The following is a 26095-nucleotide window of genomic DNA, read 5'->3' on the forward strand; positions in this document are numbered from 1 at the left end:
GATAATATGCAAATGACACACTTTTAAATGTATTATTTAATATTAATATTTTTCCATTACTTTGTTAAGTCTAGTCCATCAACAAAATAAATCAAGCCCCATTAGCTTTTATTCCTTTCCAAGGTGTAAATGTTCACACTGAAAAATTTAGCACTAGACCAAGCTGTCTCCAACATTTCAGGAGTCCACTAAAAAGATTTAGATTTTGGGAATTCTAATCGCTCTCCATTTGCCTCCCTTTCTCCCCCTTTTCCTTCTTCCTTCTGTCTCTTTCCCCTCTGCTCCTCCCTCTCTCTATCTCCTCTCTTTTCTCCCTTGTTCATCTTCCCTCATCACTCCCTATCTCCCTTTCTCCCTCTCTTCCTTTCTCCCTTTCTCCTCCCTTCCTCTCTCTCTTTTCCTCTTTCACTCTCTCTGCCCTCTTTTCTCTCTCTCATTCTCCCCACAATCCCTCTCCTCCCTCACTCTCTCTCAGTCCTCCTCTATCCTTTCATTAAATAGGACTGTGTTTGGGCTCACGATCCCTGAAAGACATCAGGTTCCCAGAAATAACACCGAGAGCTCTGCTGATTTCAGCTCCGGTTTCCTGGCTCCACCTTACTCAGGCCCGTAGCCAAGCGGACCAGGAAGTGGAGAGGAGGGAGACTCTCAGACACACCCCCTCCTGCCAGCAAGTCTCTAGTCTCACTTATTCCTCCTTGTCACTTCTCCGGAGGCTTCTCCTTTCTCCTTGTGATCCCGGAGCTGAATCTGAAAGACAGGAATGTGAGTTTTCTCCTTTTTCTGGGTCTTGGACAGAAGGCTTTTCCCCTTCCAGCCCTCCAAAGGAGAGCAAATTGGCTTTCTGAGCTGCGTGCGTGAGATAGGAAGTGAGCAAATAACAGTGTTGAGATGCAGAGGGTTACCTCTGGCCTTGCCAATGGGAATGTGTATATAAATGAATAATCTCTGTACCCTCAAAGGTGAAAGGGGTTTGTCTCTGTCTATATTTGCCCTTCTGCTCTAATGATCTATTTGACTTCTGCCAACTATGTACTATCCTCTTTCAAAGTCTGAAACTCATCCCCTACCCAGAACATTATAGAATCATTTTTGAGGACAAGTTTTGGACTCCCAAGCTAAGAAGCACAACAGGACTATTATAGGATTTACAGTCAGAGAAAATGGATTTAAATGCTTATTCTGACACACTCTCCTGTGATCCTGAGAAATTTCCTTAATGGATGCTTTCTTATCTATAAAAATGAGGGGATGAGTTCCTTCTAGCCCTAGGGATCTATGATCCTGGAGACACAAGCAGAATGCAGTGGAAAGGTCACTGAGCCAGGACCCAAAAGAGCAGGGCTACTCTGGTCAACCACCCCTTGCCCTGAGGCCTGGTCAAGTCAGTTTTTCTTATGCTCCATTCATCATTTTCAGTCTGTAAAATGACTCAATTGTAGGTAGGGAAGGTGGGAGATGATGGACTCAGTAATCTCATTGAAATTCTTCCAACAGACTAGTAATTGTCTCTGTGGTAGGAGAACCAGGTGAAGGATTGTCCTGGAAAAAGAAAGAAAGAGTCCATGGTAAGAAAAAAAAAAAAAAAAAAAGTAGCAGCTATTCCACAGAGGTCAGGAAATATGAGAAAAGTCCCGGAGGCTTGACAGTTAGGAAGTCAGCGATGCCCTTAGAGAATGCAGTTTCAGGAGAGCAGGAGGGACAGGAGATAGATTAAGGGGAATTAAAGAGAGAGTAAATATGGGGTAGGAGGTAATATATGATGTGCACATCTCCAGTGCATCTGGGGAAGTGAGTCTGGCAAATCCTGGTTGTTTCTAATTTTCCTTCTCCTAGAATCCTATTGGGGAGCTTTTAGTACAGTTTCTGTTCTGCCTGGGGTGATAATTATGGGAGTTATTTCTGAGCTGATTGTCCTTTCCTTTATCCCCTAAACTTTTCTAGGTTACACTACATAGAGTCTAGAGGCTGGAAGATCTGTGTTCGAATTAAGCCTCAAACAGTTACTAGCTGTGTTTTTCTGGATTAGCCACTTAACTGTGGTTTGCCTCAGTTTCCCCAGCTGTAAAATGAGAATAATAATATGATTTACCTCCCAGGTTGTTGAATGGATTAAGTTAAATATTTATAAAGCCCTTAGCACAGAGCTTGGTACCAGATAGGCACTTGATAAATGCTTGTCCCCTTTCCTTCTTTTTCCTGGATTAACTAAGTAGAAGAAGATCAGTGTTTGGCTGAGTGCAACTTTTAAGGACATGGATAAAATTCAGTCTCTTTGGTATCAACTATTTCCTTCCCTGATGACTGTGACTGAGGTTCCTTGCTTTATTTTTCTCATTTATAGAGTGGCAGGGAATTTCCTGGTAAGAGGAGAAATTAATTACAATCTTTAAAACTCTTTCTACAAATGAACCTATGTAAACCAAAGAGTTGCTGCTGATTATATCTTTCTTTTCCAGTACTTATTTGGGAAAGAGGACTACAGGATTAATGTTTCCTGATTTTATAAAAAGGGAGGGGAAAGGGAATTTGCCCACTAGTGAGGCAAACGAGCTAGTGAGGGTTTTTTTTTTTTTAATTCCTATGCCCAAATCTGAATGTTTTATTAAAAGGATCATTAGTAAATGTCCAGAAAATTAAATAGTGAATATCTAGAAATGGAATTGATGAATAAAATTAGCCAGAATGACTTCATCAAGAACAGATTATGTCAGATTAACTTGATTTCATTTATTGAGACTGGTACATCAATAAGGAATCCTAGAAATTATGTAAGCTTTTATTAAGCATTTATTATGTGCAAGTTTCACTGGAGGGAGGGGCAAGATTAGGACTATATCATCAGTCTCAAACTTTGCTTCTCTCCCTACAGCAGGCTAAAAAAGCCATGGCGGTGTCTCCATCAGATGATTTTGAGGTCCTAGTAAAAGGGCTGAACAGTTGGAATCTCCCCAGTGGCCCTGTCCCTTGTGAACTACTGTTGATTGGTGAAGCTGCCTTCCCAGTCCTGGTAAATAAGAATGGCCAAGTCTTCATTGCTGCTTCACAATATGGCCAGGGTCGCATGGTAGTCATGTCCCATGAAGGCTACCTGCAAGATAGCATTCTGGCTCAGTTTCTTTGCAATGCTGTGGGCTGGCTCAACCAGAGACCAGGAACTGTTGTTGGGGTGCACACATCTGTGGAACCTCTTGCTGGCATTCTCCATGACTCTGGAATGGAGGTACAAATTATGAATGGCCTTGAAGACTCTGTTGGAGTTTACTGCATCAATGCCTATGACAGCACCTTGGCCAAAGAGATGATTCAATTTGTGAAAAATGGTGGGGGCTTACTTATTGGGGGCCAAGCTTGGTATTGGGCAAGTCAACATGGACGTGACAAGGTTCTGTCCAATTTCCCTGGGAACCAGGTGACCAGTGTAGCTGGTGTGTACTTCACTGATGCCTTTGGAGATACAGGCTTCCTCAAAGTCTCTAAGAAAGTGCCTAAAATTCCACTTACACTCAGGTGAGTATCAGGGGTGTGGCAAGGATTTTACTAAGAAGATTCCTTTAAGGAAAAAGAATTAGAACGATATTTTGAGGAGAAAAAGTTTCATTCGAACTCTTAGGTGACAGGGAGGTTATGGACAGAGTAACTGGAAATCCATAATTAATATATTTGGTTAGAGGTAGATCCCTGGGATCATTGCCATATAAATATCAGTGTCCATTTTAGAAAAGAGAACAGAAGGAAGTGAGTAAATAAATCAGGACATAGTGATTGTGTTTCTGATGAATTTAAGTCATTAGGGCCCAGATGTATTTTACATCTAGATATGAAAATGCCAGGTACAATTGACAAGGATCTTTGAATAAAAGATTAGTTAACACAGAATGAAATCCTGTGGACTAACATTATTGTGATGTTCAAAAAAAATGAAGAATGTTTAATTTGCATACTATTTAGGCCAGTGATCTTGACTTGAATCCCTAGCCAAATTCTAGGTTATTTCATTAACAGGATGATTGGTATTTGTTCCCCAAGTTAAATAGTGAATGTGTAGATGTGGCATTGATGACTATAAAGAGTTAGTATGGCTTCATCAAGAATAGATTATGCCAGATTAAATTTACTTCCTTTTGTATTCTTGGAGCAGGTAGAGCAAGCATTTATTAAGTGCCTACTAAGGACAGCTAAGCACTATCTTAAGTGTTTTATAGATATTATCTGTACCTGTATCTCCTTACATCTTCATATTTATAGATGAAACTGAGGTTAACAGCATTTAGTGACTTCTGAAGATCACAGAACTATGATGTGTCAAAGGTGGGATTTGAACTCAGGTCTTCCTTTTCCATTTGAAATACTTTATCCACAGCACCTCTTAGCTACATCTAAGGAAAGGATATATGTAGGCATTAGCGAATCATTTCACAAATGCTGTGGGTGCCTGGTGATGTGCTAGTAGAAAAGACAAAAAGATATGGATTCAAAATTGGTTTAAGCTGTCAGATTTGAGTAGTGATTAATGGTTTCTTGCTAGAAGGAGTATTCTGGTTGTTGCATTTTAGAAATTTGTGCCTAGCTGTGTACTATTCAACATTTATTCAGTTTCAATTTAATTAATTTAATTTTAATCAGGATAAAAGCATAGATGGCATGCCTGTCAAAGTCAGGATCCAAAAAGCTACATAGAGGCTATAACATTGAGCTGAATCCAAGAACAGGGAAATTATTCTGGATAAACATAAAATCTTTTACCTGGGTTCAATCAATTTCAGAAATGCAGAATGAGTCAATTTTGTCTGCATAGCTCTTCAGCAAAAAATCTTTTGGGTTTTTAGTGAGCTGTAAACTCAACGTGAGTCAACATTGTGCTGTGGCAACTAAAACAATAAATGGCTAAGTCTGTCTTAGGTTTGATTAAGAGATGCTTATGCTCCAGAATTATGAAGTGTAATGCTCCTTTTCTTCTTTGACATGGTCAAAATGCATCTGGTTATTATGTGATTCTGCAAATTGTTCTGTAGAAGTCAAAGCAGATATTTAACTTGTTAGCTTGACCATAACAAGGTGCTGTCTAACTCCCCTGAGAAGAAGGCAATGGACATGGCTGGAATCTGGTTCACAAGTACAAATAGATGTATAGGCCTCCTCAAGGTCACTGGGAAGAACCCATAAGAAAGATGCCCAAACTGAAGGATCTTGGTGACAAAGAAATGATGTTCATTACTACAAGGCCAGTTGGAGCTAAGATGCTGGAAATGAAGGGGACAGAAGGGTGAGGGGACTGTCAAAAACAATTATTATTCCCAGGACTTGGATACAACATTTGTTTATCAGGGAGCTAAGTGTATAGTTGATAGAATGCTGATGTCTGGATTCAAATTGAGGAAAATTAATATTGATGCTGTATCATTTGATTGTTAATAATAAATTGTAATATACTATTTTGTAGCCTAGGTCAAGAGACCTCTCCCAAACTTGTTGAAGAAGGTGATCTATCTAGGCTGGGACCCTAGGTTTTATTTACCCTATAAATAGATCTGGCTCTTTCCCCAGAGACATGGTCATCTTTCCTTGCTTTTTCTCTCATCAAAGTTGGGGGTGATTTGTTCTGCCAATGAGGAGGCCAAGCCAGTAAAGACCTCATTGAGATGACACATGTTTTTCCAGTCAAAAATTTCTGGAGGTAATTGTCACCTGGCATTCACTAAAGGTCTGAGAGGATTTGATCAGCCACATTTGAAGGCCAATCTACCATCAATCAGGCTCAGGGGAGATTCCAATGATGTAGTATCAAAAGGAAGACACCTGGATTGAAAGCCTCAGACATTTATTAAAGGTGTCACTTCTGGCAAATAATTTATTCTCTGCTTCAGTTTCCTAATCTGTAAAATTGGGTGGGAAGTCTGATGTCAAGATGGGCCATCTCCTAAACTAGGGGTCCTCAAACTTTTTAAATAGGGGGCCAGTTCAGTGTCCCTCAGATTGTTGGAGGGCCGGACTATAGTAAAAACAAAAACTTTGTTTTGTGGGCCTTTAAATAAAGAAACTTCATAGCCCTGGGTGATGGGGATAAGCGTCCTCAGCTGCTGAATCTGGCTGGTGGGACGTAGTTTGAGGACCCCTGTCCTAAACTATCTTTTACGGCTGGAAGGAACAGTATTACTCAGCAACAGAATGGAGTGAATCAATTAGCATTCATTTTTGTGTACATTTTTAATTCCAGAAAGACATGTTATACCTGTATTGTTCCTTAACATTCTTTTGCAACTTAAAGATTGTCAGAAAGGAGATTGGCTGGTACTTTATTAACCATCAGTCATTTTTCCCCTAAAGTAATTCTAGGACACACCCAGATTTTTTTGGAATTCTAAATTGAGATGATCACTACTGACAATTACATTTGAGCTTGTTGTCTCTAGGCAGTTTTCTAACATTCTAGTGTCATCAGTAAATCATTTTAAGTTGTTTTTTTTTAACATTATTTCTGCATCTGATTGAAAGCTCACTTATTCTATGTTTATTCTATGGCAAGGTGGCAGGGGGTGACATTTTCTTGATCTTGTTCAAAAATCCATTTTCTTGTCAGTTTCCTAAGAGTCCTATTCTGCGAACCAAACCTGTTTTTCCACTCTCTAGCTCCCTAATCTTAGGTAAATCTTACTTTCCAAATTGTCTGTCAAGATTCTCTAGTTGAGCAATCGGGAAGTTGGTATCATGCTGATGGGACCTAATTAGGTGCTCTTAGAAAATTTGATAGCATATATTTGTAGTGGACACAATGAGCATGATTGTTAGGGCCCAGTCCCCATGGAACCCTTACTGCTGCCTGACTTCTATTTTATTCCTTAAGCAGTTAGGGGAAAAACATTTGTTTAGAGCTAAAGGAGACCTTCAGCAGTCCCTTCATTTTACAGAAAAGGATCTTGAGATTCGAGTTAATTAAGTGATTTACACAAAGACCCTCAAGTAAAGGATTGTGGGATTGAAATCCATGTCTCGTGACCTCAAATCTGGTGTCCTTTCCACTGTGCCAAAATACTTTTCAATCCCACTGACTCCAGTTTTTACTAACCAACCTCTTACTGTCAGAAAAGAATCTACTCCATGTTGGTGAATTTTCCCTAATTAATCCCCTCACCTTTGATGAGTTCTTAACTCTCTGTATGTGATTCCCTTATACTTTCATTTTGTCCTGTATGGGCATAGCTTACCTAGTTTTAGAAATTAGTTCTGGGAAAATGTTATTTTACTTGAAACACATTGGAGAGGTCATTTATTCCAAAGTAATAAATGAAAGCTACTTGGTTAGGCAACTCAAATATGGTCTTTAACAACTTAGAATGTGTTGTTTTACAATTTAAGACAATTATAGGTTTAGGCTGGGCTGAGTAGGTTGACTTGAGGTGTAGAGACATGATCCTTCAAGCCTTAAAGGCAGACTTTTACTCATTTTTGTGGGTGGCCGCAGCAAAATGAGTGGAGTAAAAGAACAGGGTGTTTAGGGGAAAGTATTGGCTTGCTAAAGAATTAAAAAAAAAAATTCATTGGCATCCTAACAATGATGGGGGGAAGGGGAAGATTAATGTTTTCCCTCCCAGAAAGCCTCTAACCTTTAGTATAATATCTAGCAATTCTTATATAAGGTAAAACTTTCTAATAAACAATAGCTTCTATTGTCTGTAACTGAGAAAGTGACAATGCATTTTCCCGGCATAGAAGCAGGGCAACGTGGTTAATTCTGGTAAAACATGTGAAAAGGAGAGAACAATTTATTAGAGCTGAAACCTGTAGGTTCAGGAGCCAAAGTATCCTTAACCCTTCCTTATTTAAAAAAAAAAATTTTGGTAACCTCTGAATCCCAATTTGAGATATGGAGGAATTCACTGCCCTTTTGCTCCTTGGTCTACTTTGCTCTTGCATTCAGATGCCTATCGCATATAATCTCTAATTTTATTTTCTTCTGCCATTGCCACAATATCTTAGTTTACAGTCATAAATTTAGAAGTAAAAGCTACATTAAAATGCAAATTAAACCATTCTTCTAAGGTCAAGATCATTGCTCAGTGCAACACAATTTTTAAGTAGCAGAGTTTGGGTGGGGTCAAAGTTGGATTTCCTGATTTGACATCCAATATTATTTTTTTCTAAATCATCCTGTGAAAGTTCTAGAGATCCAATTTCCTGATAATCTAACCCCGGCTCAATTTCTTATTCAGTTTTGGGCTAAACTCATTATTCATCTTGAGCACCTGTGTGCTGCAAATGCAGTTAGGCCTTGACCATGAAGAACTGAATGCTGGTTGATAATTTTTTATCTTATAGGTTATTAATATCAAAAAATAGCTTAGAGGCCAATTTTTTTTACTAATATAATGAGTTATATATGCAGCTGCATGAAATAATAAGGGCAATATTCATACTTTATACCCTTTTTTTCCCCAATGATGGTGGATTGCTATGTTAATAGCAATTGGGTGGTGTAGTAGATGGAACTCCTATCCTTTGGTCTCAGACACTTACTAGCTGAGTCTCAGACAAACCATTTAACCTTTGCCTGCTTCTGGGGATAATAATGGCACTTACCTCCCAGAGTTGTGAGTATTCATTGAGATAATATTTGTAAAGAGTTTAGTGTAGTGCCTAGAACATAGAAGATCTTCTATAGATGCTTATTTATTATTATTATAAACCTTTTTAATGACTATGGATCTCATTGAGGAGACTCAGTGCAGTTTCAGACTGTGAAATCAATACAATACTATTTGAAAACAGGAGCGATAGATGCACTTTGCAATTGATAGGGTAACCCTCTCTCCTTTAGATTTTCCATAGGTGATCCTCTATAATACTGATAAAATCTTGGATTAATATCTATCTCCTTGTTTTCTGACTCACTTGGATATTGTTACTCATTGAATCGATGAAGACAGTTCTCTACATGTTTGCATCCTTCATAAACTGTTAGTGGGATGCTAGCTTTTGAGGAAAGCCCCTAAAGTATCATATTTCAGACATAACAATAACTAGACTAGCTAGCATTTATATATAGCACTTGCTGTGTGCTAAATACATGATAAGCTCTTTATATTATTTCATTAATTCTTACAACAACCCCTGGAGATAGTTGTTATTATTATGCACATTTTATAGATAAGGAAACTGATGCAGAGATTAAATTACTTATCCAGGGTTATACAGTTAATAAATATCTGGGGCAAGATTTCAGTTCAAATATTCCTGAGTCCAGACTCATGCTGGACTGGGATTAGCTAGCTAGCTAGTTAAGCTAACTGCTTAATTGATTCTGAAATGAGTTCCATGTTGAAAACCAATCATTTTCTATTAATTAACCAATATTATGTGTAGGGCAGCTAGGTGATGCATGGCAAGTAGATGGTATAGTGGATAAAGTACCAGGTTTGGAGTCAAGAAAATTCATTCACTTATTGGTGACTCATTTAAAAGTCATTTAACTTTGCCTCAGTTTCCTCATCTATAAATGGAGCTAGAGAGGAAAATGTCAAGTTATCTTTGCCAAGAAAACCACAAATAAGGTTGCAAAGAATTGGATATAATTGAAATGAGTAAACAACAAAAATGACATGTAGAATTTCATGAAAAAATGTTGTGTATTGCTCATTTTTATCACAATATCTTGGACTTTACAATCATAAATTTAGAAGTAAAAGTTACATTAGCATCCAAATTAAATTATTCTTCTAATGTCAAATTCATTGCTCAATACAATACAACTTTTAAGTAGCAGTAATTTTATGTTAAGCATTCTTCCTCTTAAGGAAAAACATCATAATTTGGTACATAAAGTTCTACATCTAGAATCAGAAAATCTTAGATTCAAATTCTGCTTCATGCTTACAAGCTATGTGACCTTGTCTCTCTCTGTGTCCTAGTTACTTTATTATAAAGGGGGTTAAAATAGATTCTATTTCACAAGGTTATTGTGTGATAAATGAGGAGATATATGTAAAATGCTATATGAACATCCTATTATTACAGGACTTTGTATTACAGACTCTTTGGTCTCTTTCATTTTTTTAGTTTCAAGTTACATCTTTTCCTTTGTTCTCATTTTCATTAAATTCTTATGTAGTGCAATAGAAATCAGCAATGCTAAACAATGAGCTGAGGCCAGCAAACAAAACTAAAAACAATAAAAAGATTTTTGTTTAGCTGTGTTAAGAGGAAAAAAGGAGGATAGAAGAAGGATTAAGATTTTTACTTGCGGTAGGTAGGACAGTGATGCCAAATATCAAAAAGAAGGCAGAATTGCTGTATTGGTTTGCTTATGTTTTATCTACTAATAAGAATGTTCTTTGCACTGGAAATGACAGAAGAGAGAAAATTAACAGGGAAATAGTACTGATAAAAGGATGGAGAATGAGAATAGCTACTTGTTTTTGATGAATTCAAGTTGCCTGATCTAGATGAACACCATCCTTGGACACTAAACAAATTGGCAGAGATATTTATTAATTTGCTAGTGATAGTTGAAAGATTATGGAAGGTACTACAAGGAGTAGTATCACAAGATTAGAGAACAAATAAAATTTGATAATTTAAAGAAAAGGAAAGGGAGGAGTCTTCAAATTCTTATTCCTGAAAAAAATCTAGAATGAATCATTAAAGACATGATTGTTGAATATCTTCAAGGGGAAGTGTTGATTACAGGAAGCCAATGTGGTTTCATTTAGAACATGTCAGACTACGAAATTATCTTCATGTTTTTGATAGAATTACTAAATTAGTAGATGTAAAGAATGCACTGATAAGAGTTTACCTTGATTTTAACAAAATGTTTGATAAAGTATTTCATACATTTTTTTGTGGAAAAAAATGAAGATATGGACAAGATGATAATACAATAACATGAGTTCATAACATGATCTCAAAGTATAGTTGGTAATAGTTCAACACTAATGAAAAAGGGACTGTCCAATGAAGTACTCCAAGACCTACAATCTAAGGATTATTTCTAACAATGACTTAAATAAAGATTAATTGTTGTGCTAATAAAACTAAAGATACCACAGAACTAACATGTTGGACAGTAGTTTGGATCTAAAAAGATCTCAATAAAATGAAAATAATAAGATGAAATTCAATAGGGATGAATACATCTGGGTACCAAAGAGTAAATTCACAAGTTTAAAAGATGGCTGACATTGGACAATCAAAAAATCTGGAAATTATATTAGATTATAAACTCAATTTTTTAGTTAACAGTGGGATGTAGTAGCCTTAAAAATGTCATTTGTCCATTTTAAGAGGTGCATAATTTTTACAAATAAGAAAACAATGGTCCCACAGTATTTTGTCTTCACCAGGCAGTTTTTAAAGTATGATGTTCAGCATAGAACACCATAATTTAAGGACATTAATAACTCTAGAGTATTCAATGGAGAGAAATAAGGACAATATAGGAGTTTGAATGCATGTCATATGAGGACAGGCTAAAGGTATTAGATATGTTTATCTTATAAGAGACAGGATATGGACAGACACAATAGTTGCATTCAAATATTTGAAGTTTTCTCTCATAGAAGAGTTCTCTTTAGGCCCAGAATGGAGAACCAGGAATAAAGAAAAGAAATTACAAAATGGCAAATTTTACTTAAAGAAAAATATAGCTTTTGAAAAATGAAATGTACTACTTTGAAAAGTGGTGAGTTCCCCTTACAGAAATATTTCGGCAGAATCAGAATAACCATTAGCATGTTAATATTTCCTTCTATGCATGAACTACACTACACTACATGACCACTGAGGTAAAATCCAGCTGTCAAATTTCTGTGATTTCTGAATGTTTATGTTGACTCACTGAAGTGCGTTTTACCAAGTTCCTCATAGAAGTTTTCTACTTCTTAAATTTTCTGTTGACATACAAGTTATTGCTTATGCAGCTATGTAGCTATAACAAAAGAGGCAGATTGGGATATGGCATATACTACTGGATATGATGTGAGAGGAGGTAGGTTTCAATTTTACCTCAGATCCTTATTGGCTTTGTAATGCTGGGTAAGTTCCTTTCCCAGTCTGGGCCCCTGATTTCCTTATCTACAATATCTCTAGGATTCCTTCTAATTCTAAATGTATCATGCTATGATTTATCTTTATGGTGGTTTATTTCCTTATGCTCATCATGGACTGAGCAAGGTAAGATGACCAAATACCCCATGAAATGTTTCTTATTGATTTTGGATACCCATTTATATTCAAATTCATTATTTATTTATTTAAAACTAAATACAAAATAAGAAAAAAAAATAGAAAAAAAAAAGAAAAGGAAAATAAAAACAAAACAAAACATTGCCATGTGCCAAGTAGAATATCAGGGAATATTCAAAATATGTAATAACAAATTTCCATTTCAGCAAAACATATATAATAGGAAAAATTACATTCATGACTGTCCTTTTCATTACTTCCTTTTAGATTATTCTTTTGTTCTTTACTGTGTACTTTTTACTTGAATCTTTTTCTGCTCCTTTCATCTCCCTCACCTCTCCTAAATAGGCTAAAGTATGGATAGATTGATAGAGAGATAGATAGAAAGAAAGAAAAAAAGAATACACACATACACACATCTACATCCATATGTATATACATATATATTTATATATATATATGTAAACATGCATCTAAAATAGTAATTAAAAATTAATTAATATGACATACAATGTAAATTGTATTGGATTGAATTGTTAAATTTGATTTTGTCCAAGATCAATGATACTTTTTTCCTACTTTTTTTTCCGTAATAAATTCAATTCCAGATACTTATTGTAGTGTTTGTATATATCTCTTATTACCTAGCTCTGCTAACTCTTCTACTTCAATTCTATACTTTTAACTTGCTTTGCTGCTTCTTAACCTCTTGGATCCCTCCCTTATCTTGTCCCCCTACTCTTTCCTTCTCTCTATCCCATTACCATTCTCATTAATCTAATCACCCTTCTATAAAGACCCTATCTTATTTTATATCATTCTTTCCATCCCTCTTTATCTCAGTCTGCCCCACTCCCATAAATCTACATACCCTACTATACCCCCCCCTTACCCTTTATCTCTTTCCCAGAAATCTACACACCTAGTTCCTCTGCCTCACCCTTCTATATCTCATCTTATCCTATTTCCCTCCCCTTTTCTTTCTTTCTGGATTTTGGAAGGTGCTATACTTTCATGGCATAAATATATATATATATATATATATATATATATATATATATGTGTGTGTGTGTGTGTGTGTGTCTCTGTGTGTATTATTCCATATAGATGGATGTATGTGTGTGTATATATATATACATATATATATATATACATATATATATGTGTGTGTGTGTCTCTGTGTGTATTATTCCATATAGATGGATGTATGTGTGTATATATATATATATATATATTATTCTTTATTTAATACATTCCAGATATGAGTAGGTTTTCAGAATTACTAGCCTTTTTCTTTCCTCTAATGCCTCTGTTACTTTTTCCTGTGTACCTAGCATAATTACTATTTTTATCTTTTCCTAGGCAGCTCTGCCTCAATCTTTCTTTTGAGCTACCCAGTTATTAATTTCAATCCTTTATTATTATTATTATTATAGTTTTTAATTTACCAGACATATGCATGGGTAGGATCTCTTTGAGGTGGTAATTGGTAGATTTTTTTTCTCTATTTTCCCTTATGTTCTATTATTCCAGGACAACTGATTTTGATTATTTCTTGTATTATTGTGTCAAGGTTCTTTTTTTGGTCACAGCTTTCAGGTGGTACATTTATTCTTAGATTTTCTTTTCTTAATAAGATGTTTTACATTGTCTCCTAGTCACTCTTTGTATTTTGTTTTATTATTTTTTTGGTCACTTATAGCTTCGCTGGTTTCCCCTTACCCAATTCTAATTTTCTTTTTTTTTTTTTTTTGAACTAAAGCTTTTTATTTTCAAAACATATGAACAGATAATTTTCAACATTTACCCTTGCAACCTTGTGTTCCAAAATTTTTTTCTTCCTTTCCCCACACTCCCTTCCCTAGACAGCAGTGCATGTTATACATGTGTGATTCTTCTATACATATTTCCACAATTATTATGTTGCACAAGAAAAGTCAAATCAAAAAGGGAAAAAAAAACAAAATGCAAGCATACAATAAAAAAGTGAAAACACTGTGTTGTAATCCACACTCAGTCCTTGCAGTCTATAATTTCATCCAAGAGAATGATAATAATGAGACAACATAACAAAATTTATGACATGCAGCCAATTCTAATTTTCCAAGAATAATTTTTTTTTACTTAGTACTCATATCTCTTTTTCTAGTGGCTTAATTTTTTTTCCTATAATCTTATTTTTCTTGGATGATTCTTATTTATTTTTAATTTTTTAAAAAAAAATTTCTTCTGTAATTCTTTCTGTTTAAGAATTCTTTTTTGAGTTCTCTAAATTCTTTCTGGGCACGTAGCCATTTAAATGATCCTTTGGGAAAGAAGAGGCTTTTGTTTTTAACTTCTGAAGATGAATTTCTCCCCCACCACCACTACCAGTCTTCCTATTTCCACACTAAGTTCCTATGCTCTTCATTTGCTGGGAATTTGTTGTTGTTGTTGTTGTTGTTGTTGTTGTTGTTTTTAATGAGAATTATTACTAGAAGCACCTTTAGTCTTGGGGTGGGAGGAGGAAAGATGGTATCTCTGGCTTCACTTCTTTCCCACTCTGCTGCAAGTACCCACAACAAGCAACTTCTGCACTCACAGGGTGTGATGGTTCTTTCTGCCCTAGGGCTATGTCACAGCAGCATAACTGGGCCTGGCTTCCTAATCAGCAGAAGTTCCCTCAGTCTTCCTGGGCTCAGACCCCCAACTCCCTATACTTTCCTGGAGGTGAAAGTTCTTGCAGTTGTGGTCTGAAGTACTTATGAACCCAGTTCACCCCAGGACTCCCTACTCACTGTTTCTATAGAACTAGCCTAGAGGTGTTTATACTTTATACTGGTGAGACCTGGATAGTAGGATCTTTCTTTTTTTTCCTTCTGAGATTGTTCTGGGAGGACCTCTATCCTCCCCCAAGTTTTATTTGTTTCTTACTTGACTATGTTTGTTCTGAGCCACATATTTTTGGTTATGTTTTTTTGTGAAGAAATCTGGAGTGCTTAGAATTTTCTCTCCTCCCCTGACATCTTCACAGAATCCTATGCAAATTTTAAAGTGTTTTTTGCTTTTATTGATAGTACAAATTTTAATATTGATGACTTCATTTCTTCCAGTATTAACTTTGTTTTTGAACAGGATCATTGCTTAGGAGAACCATCATTTAGATGAATAAATATTCATTAAGATAACCTCAAGACAATGTAATTATTAATGCCTCCTTCCTCCTTCAACACAATTCTTCCACTTGTAAAAAAGCAGCCCTGAATACTGGAGGCTTAAGTACTATTTCCATTCTAATCTAATTCACAAACAAACAAAAATTTTATGGCCAACTATGCCTTTCCTTGCTTAGTGTACTAAACTTTGAATGAATGAAAGAACCTTCCTTTCAGGATTAAATAGAACCTTCTAGGATTTCTTCTCTGACATAGCCTATAAGAACTTAGTCATGATAAAGAACATTTGTGGAAGGAACAAGTGAAATACATTTTTAAAAATACTAGTCCTTGTTCTAACCATTTTTCTAAAAGAAAAAAAAGGCTGGTAATAATGACTTTGGTTCAGTATTATTAGCTATTAGAATTTATTTAAAAAAAAAAAAAAAAAAAAAAAAGAATGGTTTCAAGTAACCTGGGAAGACTCGAATGTACTGATGCAGAAAGAAATTGGCAGATTGTCTGAAGTCCAAAAAAGAGTGATCAGGATGGAAAATATGCCACTGGAAAACAAGTTAAAGAAGTCAAGAATTCTTTGAATGAAGAAATAGTAGGTGAAATACAATAGCGTGATAGTTGTCTTCAAGTAGCTGAAGAATTGACATATAGAAGAGAGAATCTATGTTGCCTTAGTTGCAAAGGACAAAACTAAAAACATGGCAGAAATTATATTGAACAAGATGTCTGTAATGTTCGGACTAGCTCTCTGGAGGATCTCTGGATAAGCTTTGGTCTTAGGTGGAGGAGTGATGAAGGCAGGAGAGCCACCGGGATGATCTCTGTTTCTGTTTCTGTCTCTGTCTTCTGTGTCTCCTCTGTGATTGAGTCTTTCCTCTCTGTGTCCAAGTTTGAGATCTCTCCAGTCCTCTCAGCCCTTAAATACCTGATGATTACACCATTACACCACACTAAGTATATGCCAACTAGAGTGATTACATCATTATATCACACTAAGTATGTGTGAACTAGAGAACCATTATCTCATCAATCACAGTGAGTAAAATCACATTTTGCTGTAAGTATCCTTGCTTCAAGTAAAACACAGGTGGTCAAGCCCTCCCTGACTTCTCGGGGAAGGGGGTGGGGAGGTGAGAAATCCCAAAGGGATAATAGGGAGCCAAACCAGATATTTTTAGCAGGTTTCCTCTGGGCTGAAGGGTCTTATACCTTACTCAGAGTTCCCCTACTACCTGTGGCCCTCTACAGATGTCAATTCATTGTAAAGAAAGTTTTTTTTTTTGTTTTTTTTGTTTTTTTTTTTTTTGCAATACAAATATTATTATCATTAAAATCTGTAAAATATATCATTCTGTTTGGCTGGATGCATGGCATCCTACCTGTCAGCCTAGAGAGCATGAAATGTTAGGTTGGTCACTCTTCAGAGAGTTTTGCCTCTTGGGGTATAATTCTGTATGCAATTCAGTAATGGCAACCGTCTGTCACTTTTGCACCCACTATTTCTGTAATCAGTGGTGATAGGACATTGAAAGAAACCTATCATTATGGTTGGCACTGCAATGCCAATGGTCTTTTTCAAAACTTAGTAAGTACAAGCAGTGGTTAGATGACCTCTTTTTATTTTAGAGGGATATGTGCTTCTCCTTCTCCTCCTCCTCCTCCACCTCCTCTGCAATTGAGATTAAGTGATTTACCCAGGTCACACTGTAAGGAAGTTAATCTGGTCTGAGATCAGATTTGAACTCAGATCCTTCTGACTTCAGGGCTGGTGCTCTATCCATTGTGTCACCTAGTGCCCCAGGGATATATGCTTCTGATTGGGCTATTACTAGATGAATTTTTAGATCCTTGGCAGTTCTCAGATTCTATGATTGCATCTGAGTAGGTCCCTACATATAACGGGCCCAGGAAATATGACTCATGTAGGTTAACTATGTGTGTTTTTCAGGAATATCCCCATCTCCCTGTTCTGCAATATTCCTTTAACCACTAATAGGAACAAACGCCTTATTTTCAGGTTTGGGGAGGAACTCTCTCAGGACCAAGAGCAACTCCTGGATGGAATCACAGAGCTGGATATTAATACTGGTGGACAGCCTTCTCAGCTTCTGGTTCATGGAGCCTTGGCTTTCCCTCTCGGGCTAGACTCTTCACTTAACTGCTTCCTGGCAGCTGCCCGCTATGGCCAGGGTCGAGTGGTACTTGCTGCTCATGAGAGCATGCTCTGTGCCCCAAAACTGGGCCCTTTTCTGTTCAATGCTGTTATCTGGCTAACAGGAGGACAAGCAGGCAGAATTGGTGTTAACACTAATCTTAAAAAACTATTTACTTTATTGTCTGATAGAGGCCTGAACTGCAGCCTAGAATCTCATCTGACCCCTGGCTTGAGTGTTTACTGCTGCTCAGCCTACAGTGACCAAGAGGCAAAGAAGCTGCATGAGTTTGTGGCAGAGGGTGGAGGGCTACTGATTGGGGGCCAATCCTGGTGGTGGGCCTCCCAGAATCCTGGCAAGCATGCTGTGGCTGATTATCCTGGAAACCACATCCTCAACCCCTTTGGTCTCAGCATCCTAGGTTACTATCTCCAAAGTGGACGGTTTCCTGTCCTTGTGCCCAGTGAAAGGAACTATCATTTCCGCTTAGCATTGTCTCACTTCCAAGATGAAGTAAAAGGAGACAAAGCCTTGGCAGAAAACTGGCATTCTAAGCTAATGAGGGACTGTGGGGCCTTCCTGAAGATTCCTGCAGAAGGAGTCCCCGCTTATGCCTCCCTGCACAGATTCTTAAAGAAAGTGCTCAAGCAAACTGGCATCCCCCATGTCAGTGAGGATCATCCTGTGCACAGCAATTCCTGTGAGGCTACACTGCTCTGTGTGGCCACTGAACTTACTCGAACTGGGACAGATTGCTTTTCACTGGTCCACGGAGCTAGTAACGGGACTTGTCCTTCTCAATTGTATTCCCCAGGATCCCCTGTCACCGTGGAGATCAATGGTACCAGTCCAGGTAAAGATCGAGGATGAGGGCTAATAGATTGTTGTGAAAGAATGGGCTAGATGAGGAATCACAGGACTTAGACTGCCATAAGAAGAGCCTGTGTCTTTAAGATGATGGGGCTTGAGTTACTGGGAATACTTAGAGGGAGTTAGAGGGTAAACGAATAGAAAGCAGATTGGGATATCTTAGGTTTAAAGAGAGGATGGCAAGTCTCTGGGAGGAGGTGTGAAGGCTCCAGAAGAAAATGTGGGACTCTGGAAAGAGGATAGAGGAGCTCTTGGGGGTAGTATGAGCGATTTAGAGAGGAATATGAGCACCATTGGTGTGTCCTTGGAGGTTTTGAGAGGTGGTGTAGGAGATCTGGGAAAGGTAAGGAGAACGAGGAGATTTGGGTAGAAGAATTCCATCAATTATTATGTCTCTCTTCAGATGATACTACATGGGTGAGCACTGGACTCTACCTCCCTGCAGGCTTTACTGTATACATCAGAATGCCAAGTGCTGTGTCTGCTGACCTACAGGTAACTCCCCTGTGGCTGTCTGTTGCCTCTGCTGTATATACTTACTCCTAACTGTTCCTTGCTCTAAGCCTTGTAATCTTTATAGCTACCACTACTATCTTCTAATATTCCTTATCGTTGTGATATTGCTTTAAAATTTATTATTTTTTAAACAAGTATTTGTTTTCTATTTCCCCAAACTTGTCTTCTAGTTGAAAAAAAAAAAAAGAAACCATGTTTAAGCAAAGCAAATTCCCACACTGGTCATAAATGTACATTAAATTCCATATCTTGAGCTCATCTGTTCAGGAGGTAGACAATACTTTTTGTTCCTCTAGAATCTTAGTGTATAGCACTGGTCAAAGTTCCTGCAAAACTATTTTCCTTTATAATGTTGCTATCTAAATTGTACTGGTTTTGCTAAATTCATCCCATTAATTTGTACAAGTATTCCCAGTTTTCTGCCTAATATGTGCCAGATGCTATACAAAATGCTCATTTCTTATAGCAAAGTAATATTCAATTAAATTCATAAATGATGGATTTATTCATTTTTCTCAGTAGATGGGTACTTCCCTTTGGTTTGTAGTTTTTTTTTTCCTTATTGCAGAAAGAGCTACTTTATAATTTTCCTTTTCTTCTTTCTTTGGTTTCTTCAGGGTACACATTTTGTATTGGTATAACTAAGTAAAGATTTGTACAGTTTAATTGTTTTTTAAACATGGTTCAAAATCTCAGAATGGTTTTACCAGTTTACAGCTCCACAGCAACCAATAATTATGATTAAACTCCCTCTTTCTCTTCTTATCCCTCCCTTCATTCCTACAGGTATTGTAACGATTTATTCCCTTGACCAGATTCTTCCCTAGAAGAGTGTATTTTTTTTTTTTTTTTTTGGTGAGGTAATTAGGGTTAAGTGAATTGCCTAGAGTCATACAGCTAGGCAGTGTTAAGTGTCTGAGATTAAATTTGAACTCAGGTCCTCCTGACTTCAGGACTGGTGCTTTATCCACTAGGTAACCTAGCTGCCGGAAAGTGTCTTTTAAACAGCAAAGGATATGCAGTGAGTGGGAGCTCTGGTGGGTTTCATCCCCAGTGTCATCATTGAAGATTAGAATTATAATCAAAACAAGCTATTTTTCCTTAATATCTCATCATAGATTTGTTACCCGTGATTTTGTGAATCTTTATTAAGCCTAGATAATCATTCAGCATGTATGAACTGTTGGGAGTGTTGTCATTACCTATGAAATGCCCATAATTTCAGGCTAGTTTTGCATGAAAGACACTGATACATGATCTAGCAGTCGTGCTTGCCAGTGGTTGCTACCTGTGCTCATGAACTCCCTTTCTCAGGTACAAATCGGCTGCCACTCTGATGATCTCAGTGGGGCCAAGAAGCTTTGCCGAGCACCCGTGGTAATTCATCGCTGCTGCCTGGACAGACCAGAGCTGTCAGTCTCCTGCCTCTGGGGGGGCCTCATCTATATACTTGTGCCAAAGGGCAGTAACCTGGGTCCTGTGCCAGTCACCATCTCTGGAGCCGTGCCTGCTCCATACTTCAAGCTGGGTGAGTGAAGGCGTCATGAAGACTAAAGCCAAGGGTCGCTGGGCAAAGGGTGAAAGGATTATGAACTAAGTTACAAATAAAATAATGAATAGCTTGGATTGGTAAAGAGGAAGATGATGTATTTGGGGGATAAGGAAGAGATGACCTATTTTAAGGTTAAGGGAGGGGCATTAGAGAATTTCTTGTGTTCATGGACAATTCACAGGACCATGAAGAGAGGTGACCTGGGATTTTCCTTTTGTCTGCAGGAATGGGGATAGGATGCCTAGAAGGAAAAGGAACAGAATTTAAAACTAAAGGCCTTGAGTTCAAATTCTGACTCTGCTATTTACTAGCTTTGTTATGTCAATCATTTTATTTTAAAGCTCTCATCAGTAAAATGAGAGAGTTGTACTAGATAAACTTATTCTTTAAGAATATATTTCTAATTGTATTTCAGTGTAATTGGCTTCCTTTCTAATGATATGTATTTTGCTTAATATATTTTAAAAATTGAGAAGTACATAGGCTTTGCCAGGCTTCCAAAGAGGCCCATGTCATCCACACTCACACACACACACACACACACACACACAAAGATTAAGAAGCCCTGTTGCACCTTTAAAGTCTCTTATCCTAACTCTCTAATCCTTTCGTGTTCCTCCCCATTGAAGTAAAAATTTCAACTTTCAGTCTTAGAAAGTAGAAAAATTTTAAAGACTTAAAATAATATAATGTCCAGAAGGGGTGAAGTGATAGATCCACTGTAACTAAACTCATATATTGGGTCTTTCCTAAATTTGTTATGAGAACATTAATTAGCTTTACCATAGACAAAAGATGACCTGAGATGACAAATGATTAAAGAGTGTTATATGGGGATTAATTGAAGGAACTATAAGTATATAACCTGGAAGAAAGAAGACTTGAAAGGATATGGTAGTTTTCTAATATTTGAAAGGCCATTAGATAGAATTTGGATTGTATTTTGTCTGTTTGGGCCCAGAGAATAAAAACTCTACAAAGAGTGAGCATAATTTAGAGACAAATTTTACCTCAATGTAAGTGGAAAAGACATAACAATTAGATCTGCTTCAATGTGAAATGTATTGTCCTGAGAGATAGCAAATTATTCAAAAGTGGGAATTCTCCAAAAAAAAAGAGACTGAATGACAACTTCTCAGGAAAAGAGAAAAGGGAATTCCTCTCCTCTTCAGGAATATGCTGATGATGATCTCTCAGATTCTATAACAGGCCCATTAACCCCATAATCTCTATCCTTAGGGGAGACATCTCTGGAAGAGTGGAAGAGCTCTATCCGCCATCACCCAGTGCCCTGGGGGGAACTGGCAACAGACAATATCATCCTTACAGTGCCTTCTGAATGTCTTGAAGACCTAGAAAACCCAGAGCCACTGCTTCATCTCTGGGATGATATGATGGGAGCCGTGGCCAGACTTGCATCAATAAGCTTCCCTTTCCCTCGACCCGAGAGGATTGTAGCTGATGTACAGATCTCAGCTGGTGGGTGTTCTGGAGGCTGGGATGGAAGGCTTTGTACATGATAAATCAATTCAAAGTTCACAAATATTTATTAATCTTCTCTATTCAACACGTTATGTCTGATGTTTGATAGTACAAGTAAGCAAGGATTGTGAATTAGTTAGGAAGATATAAGAAAAACAACATTCAAATTTGAAAGGGGACACAAAAATCAATAACAGCATTCATTAATTCATCTTTCTCTGGCTTAATCAGTAAGCATGTATTGTATGTCTCTATGTACACAGTAGGGGCTTTCACAGAGTTTTGCTAGAGAAAATAATTTGCTATGATGTCAAAGGAGGGTTTCAGTATGTAGAGAAATGATTAAAGAATAGTCATTGGAGGGTGTAGGAAATGAGCTTGGACTTGAAGAGTGGCTAGAAGTTAGGTAGAAAGAAGTATAGTCAAGTCAACAAGTCATTAAGCATTTATTGAGCACCTATTGTGTACCAAACACTGTTCTAACTGTGATAAGGATAAAGGGAAAGTCAGAAGGCAGTCTCTCTGCTCCAGGACCCATATATCCTAATGAGGAAAAACAATTTGTAAGCAACCACATACAAAAATTATTGACTCAGGATAAACTGGAGATAATTTCAGAAAGAACCACTGGATTAAGGGGATAATCGTTGATTTCAGAGACCTGCAGCATGGACTGCAAAAACAGGAAAGAAAAATCATAGTTCCTACCTTTAGGACACTTCACAAAATAACTGGAATTATTATAAGAGAGTAAAATCACCCACTGTTCTTATCTTCCAAAGTTATGATTGTGATACATTAATGTGTAAATGTGTATAAAATAATAATTAGTATTTGTGCAGTGCCAAACATTGTATTACATGCTTTATAAGTTCCATTCATATATATATATATTTTTTTTTTTTTTTCCCCTGAGGCATTGGAGGTTAAGTGACTTACCCAGTATTACACAGCTAGGAAATGTTAAGTGTCTGAGACTAGATTTGAATTCAGGTCCTCCTAACTTCAGGGCTGGTGCTCTATGCACTGCGCCACCTTGCTGCCCCATTCCATTTATATTTCATGTTATCCTCAGGAGAAGAAGCTTTTATTATCCTCATTTTTGAGTTGAGAAAACAGATTAAGTGATTTGTCCCTGGTCATATAACTAGTAAGTGTCTGGGACCAGATTTGAATACAGGGCTCCCTGACTTCAGGCCCAGCATCCTATCCATCATAGAGCTTAGTTTCTATGAGAGGAAAAAAATTAATACATGGATCATTATGGTATCTGGTGTAAAATTCCAAAAATGATAAAATATTTAAGTATACAGAAACAATATAACTTTTATGTGAAAGATGAGAAGTTGGAGCTGGATGAGTGGGGTAAAATAGGGAATGAGATTTTCTTCCCTATTTTTGGCTAAGCAAAGAGAAACCATCTATTTTCATATTTATGTGAGCATGTTGGGAATGAGATAACCCAGGGGAGAGATGTATTCGAGAGTAACCTAGGGTGGCAAACAGGACCCTCACATCCAGAAATCTCTGTCTTCTTTTCCTTTCTTCACTCCCCAGGCTGGATGCATTCAGGATATCCTGTAATGTGCCACAAGAAGTCAGCAGAGGAATTAGTCAATGAGAAGAAAATAAAATGTAATGGCCTCTGGGGTCCCATCCATGAGCTAGGCCACAATCAGCAACGAGGTGTCTGGGAGTTCCCCCCACATACAACTGAGGCTACTTGCAACTTGTGGTCTGTCTATGTACATGAGATGGTGCTAGGCATCCACCGGAGTCGGGCTCACCCTGCCCTGACTCCCTCAAAGAGGGAAACAAGAGTAAAAGAATACCTGAGAAAAGGGACTCCCCTGAAAGAATGGAGTGTTTGGACAGCACTGGAGACTTATTTGCAGGTACTGGAAATTAATTGGGGAAGAAGGAGAAAATATTACTATTATTACCTGCTGCTGCTACTATTATTACTCCTCCCCTAGCATTTATGTAGTGCCTCAAGTTTTCCAAAGTGTTTTTAGGTTTTCTCATTTGATGCTTACAAAGACCCTGACTACTACTTTGTTAACACCATCTATAGTACATCTTTGATGTTCAATTTATTATAGGTGGGATAAAGGAGTAATCAGGTGTATGTCACCTATCTGCAGGGGAAAACAAGAAAACTTTCATTGTGATATTATATTGTATAATATTATTATGTCAAAATTAGGGTAAGGTCTAATTTCCATTAGAGTAATTAAGAATTCTTGAAAGCGGGCATTTACCCAAGGTGGAGAGTAGAGAATAAGACCAATTGATCATGTCTAAATGGATGTTTGGTGTGGAGAGGAGGGAATTCTATTCAAATGGTAGGAATATTCAAAAGGGAGCAATGAAGTGGAGTCATTGCTACTCACATGCTAGGTTGCCTCTGGAAACTCAGACCCTTATTTTTGACCCCTTTTCTCTTTCTCCTCTCCCAGCTACAGGAGGCTTTTGGCTGGGAACCTTTTACACAAATCTTCATGAAATATCAGACCTTATCAGGAGTGCCCAACAACAATCCTGGCAAGATGAACATGTGGATAAAACAGTTCTCTCATCAAGTACAGAGGAATTTGGCTCCTTTCTTCCAGAGCTGGGGCTGGCCTGTCGAGGAGGAGGTGGCTGCTTCCCTGGCCTGCCTCCCTGAGTGGCAAGAGAATCCCATGAAAGCATACCTTCTCATGCAAAATTAAGGGATTCCCATCAGGTTGAATGAATCTGGGGGCAGGATATAGCACCATTTCTAAAACTCAATCTATAAATTGAGAGGGAAATACTCTCTAGAGTACTGCATCTATGCAGTGAGTCAGCCCTATTGAAACAGCAAATATTTATTGATCATCTTTGGTGTTCAAGATACCAGAGGATGTTAAGGGAGTTAAGTTATCAGGAGTATGTCACCTATCTGAAAATGAGAAATCCATATGGAAACTTGCTCTTCTGTCTCCAAAAGAGGCCTTAGAACGCATTACAAATTAGTATCAATTATTCCTTCTCTGGGCAGCTGTTTTTGATTTCAATGTGCTATTATTCACCAATATTATAATACCGAGAGCATTGGATTTGGAGTTGGGACTTTGGTTTGAATCCTATCTTTGCCATGTAGTGCTTCTGTGACAGGAAGTTACTAAATCTCTTTGGGCCTCAATTTCCCTGTCTTTCAAATGACAGAACTGGACTTGATGATCTCTAAAGTCCTAGAGTTTAAAAGTCGACTCTAAACCTAGGATAATATGAAATTCTTTCCTGATCCTGAGACAGGTTCAACTTGTCTTTTTAGGAATCCAAAATATTTTATCTGAGCTTTTATTTTTAATCCATTGTTCTGAATATCTGGATATGGTCCCAAAGTGAGACGTAAATTTATCATAAGACTCAGCAGGCTCTTAACTTGTCATGGCTAGTTCATATTATGATAGCTCCTATATGCAAAATGTTGTAAAGTTTAAACTTTTCAAAGCTTATACTGCATTAAGACTTTTGGGATGATATGTCATTTCTTTTATAATTTTTTATAATCAAAACCTACTTTTTATGTGATACCCAGGACCTTCTCTAAGTTTTTAAGGTGCATTTTCAGAAAATTTCAGAAAAATCCAGTCCATTAAAGAGGATATTAAATTAAATTTTAAATTTAATTTAAATTAAAATTTTCTGGAGTATGCCTTAAGCTACAGGAAAAGTACTGTAAAATCACAAATATGATAACCAAATCTATTATGGTTTGCCACCATCAATTCATTCTATCTGCCAATATCCTTTTCATGAAGAAAGAAACAATGGCTTCATTATTTGAATGTGAAAAAACTAAAAAAAATTCTATCCATTTCTTGATGACCTCAATAAATCAATCAATAAACATTTATTATGTGCCTACCATGTGGCAGGAATTATAATAAGTACTGGGAATAAAGAAAAAAGGAGGGAAACAAACCCTGACCTCAAGGAATTCACAATCTAATGGAGACAACATGCAAATATGAATGTGTTTGTCATACACATACACACAAGTACACACATGGATAAATAGAATAAATTATCAGGAAAGGCACTAGAATTAAGAGGATCTGGGAAAGACTTCCTATAAAAGATGGGGTTCAGATGGGATATTAACAAAGCAAGGGAAGTCAATAAGTAGAGATGAAGAGGGAAAACAGTTCAGGCATGGC

At 37.2% G+C, this 26095-nt stretch overlaps 1 protein-coding gene across 2 annotated transcripts; it reads left to right on the forward strand.

Moving 5' to 3' along the window:
* Positions 1–621: 621 nt before the first annotated feature.
* LOC116419411 (TRPM8 channel-associated factor 2-like) lies at positions 622–25787 on the forward strand. Of its 2 annotated transcripts, none has more exons than XM_031939302.1 (8): positions 622–765; positions 2873–3510; positions 17350–18338; positions 18759–18850; positions 20186–20399; positions 21663–21902; positions 23463–23800; positions 24365–25787. In XM_031939302.1, the coding sequence occupies exons 2-8, from the start codon at positions 2888–2890 to the stop codon at positions 24617–24619; spliced, it is 2751 nt and encodes a 916-aa protein (XP_031795162.1). In that variant the 5' UTR covers positions 622–765; positions 2873–2887; the 3' UTR covers positions 24620–25787. The 2 variants fall into 2 exon arrangements, with proteins under 2 accessions (XP_031795162.1, XP_031795163.1); XM_031939303.1 differs by having other exon boundaries at positions 2876–3510.
* The last annotated feature ends 308 nt before the right edge of the window (positions 25788–26095 follow it).

The sequence above is a fragment of the Sarcophilus harrisii genome, chromosome 5, assembly GCF_902635505.1.
Source record: "Sarcophilus harrisii chromosome 5, mSarHar1.11, whole genome shotgun sequence".
Classification (NCBI taxonomy): Eukaryota; Metazoa; Chordata; class Mammalia; order Dasyuromorphia; family Dasyuridae; genus Sarcophilus; species Sarcophilus harrisii.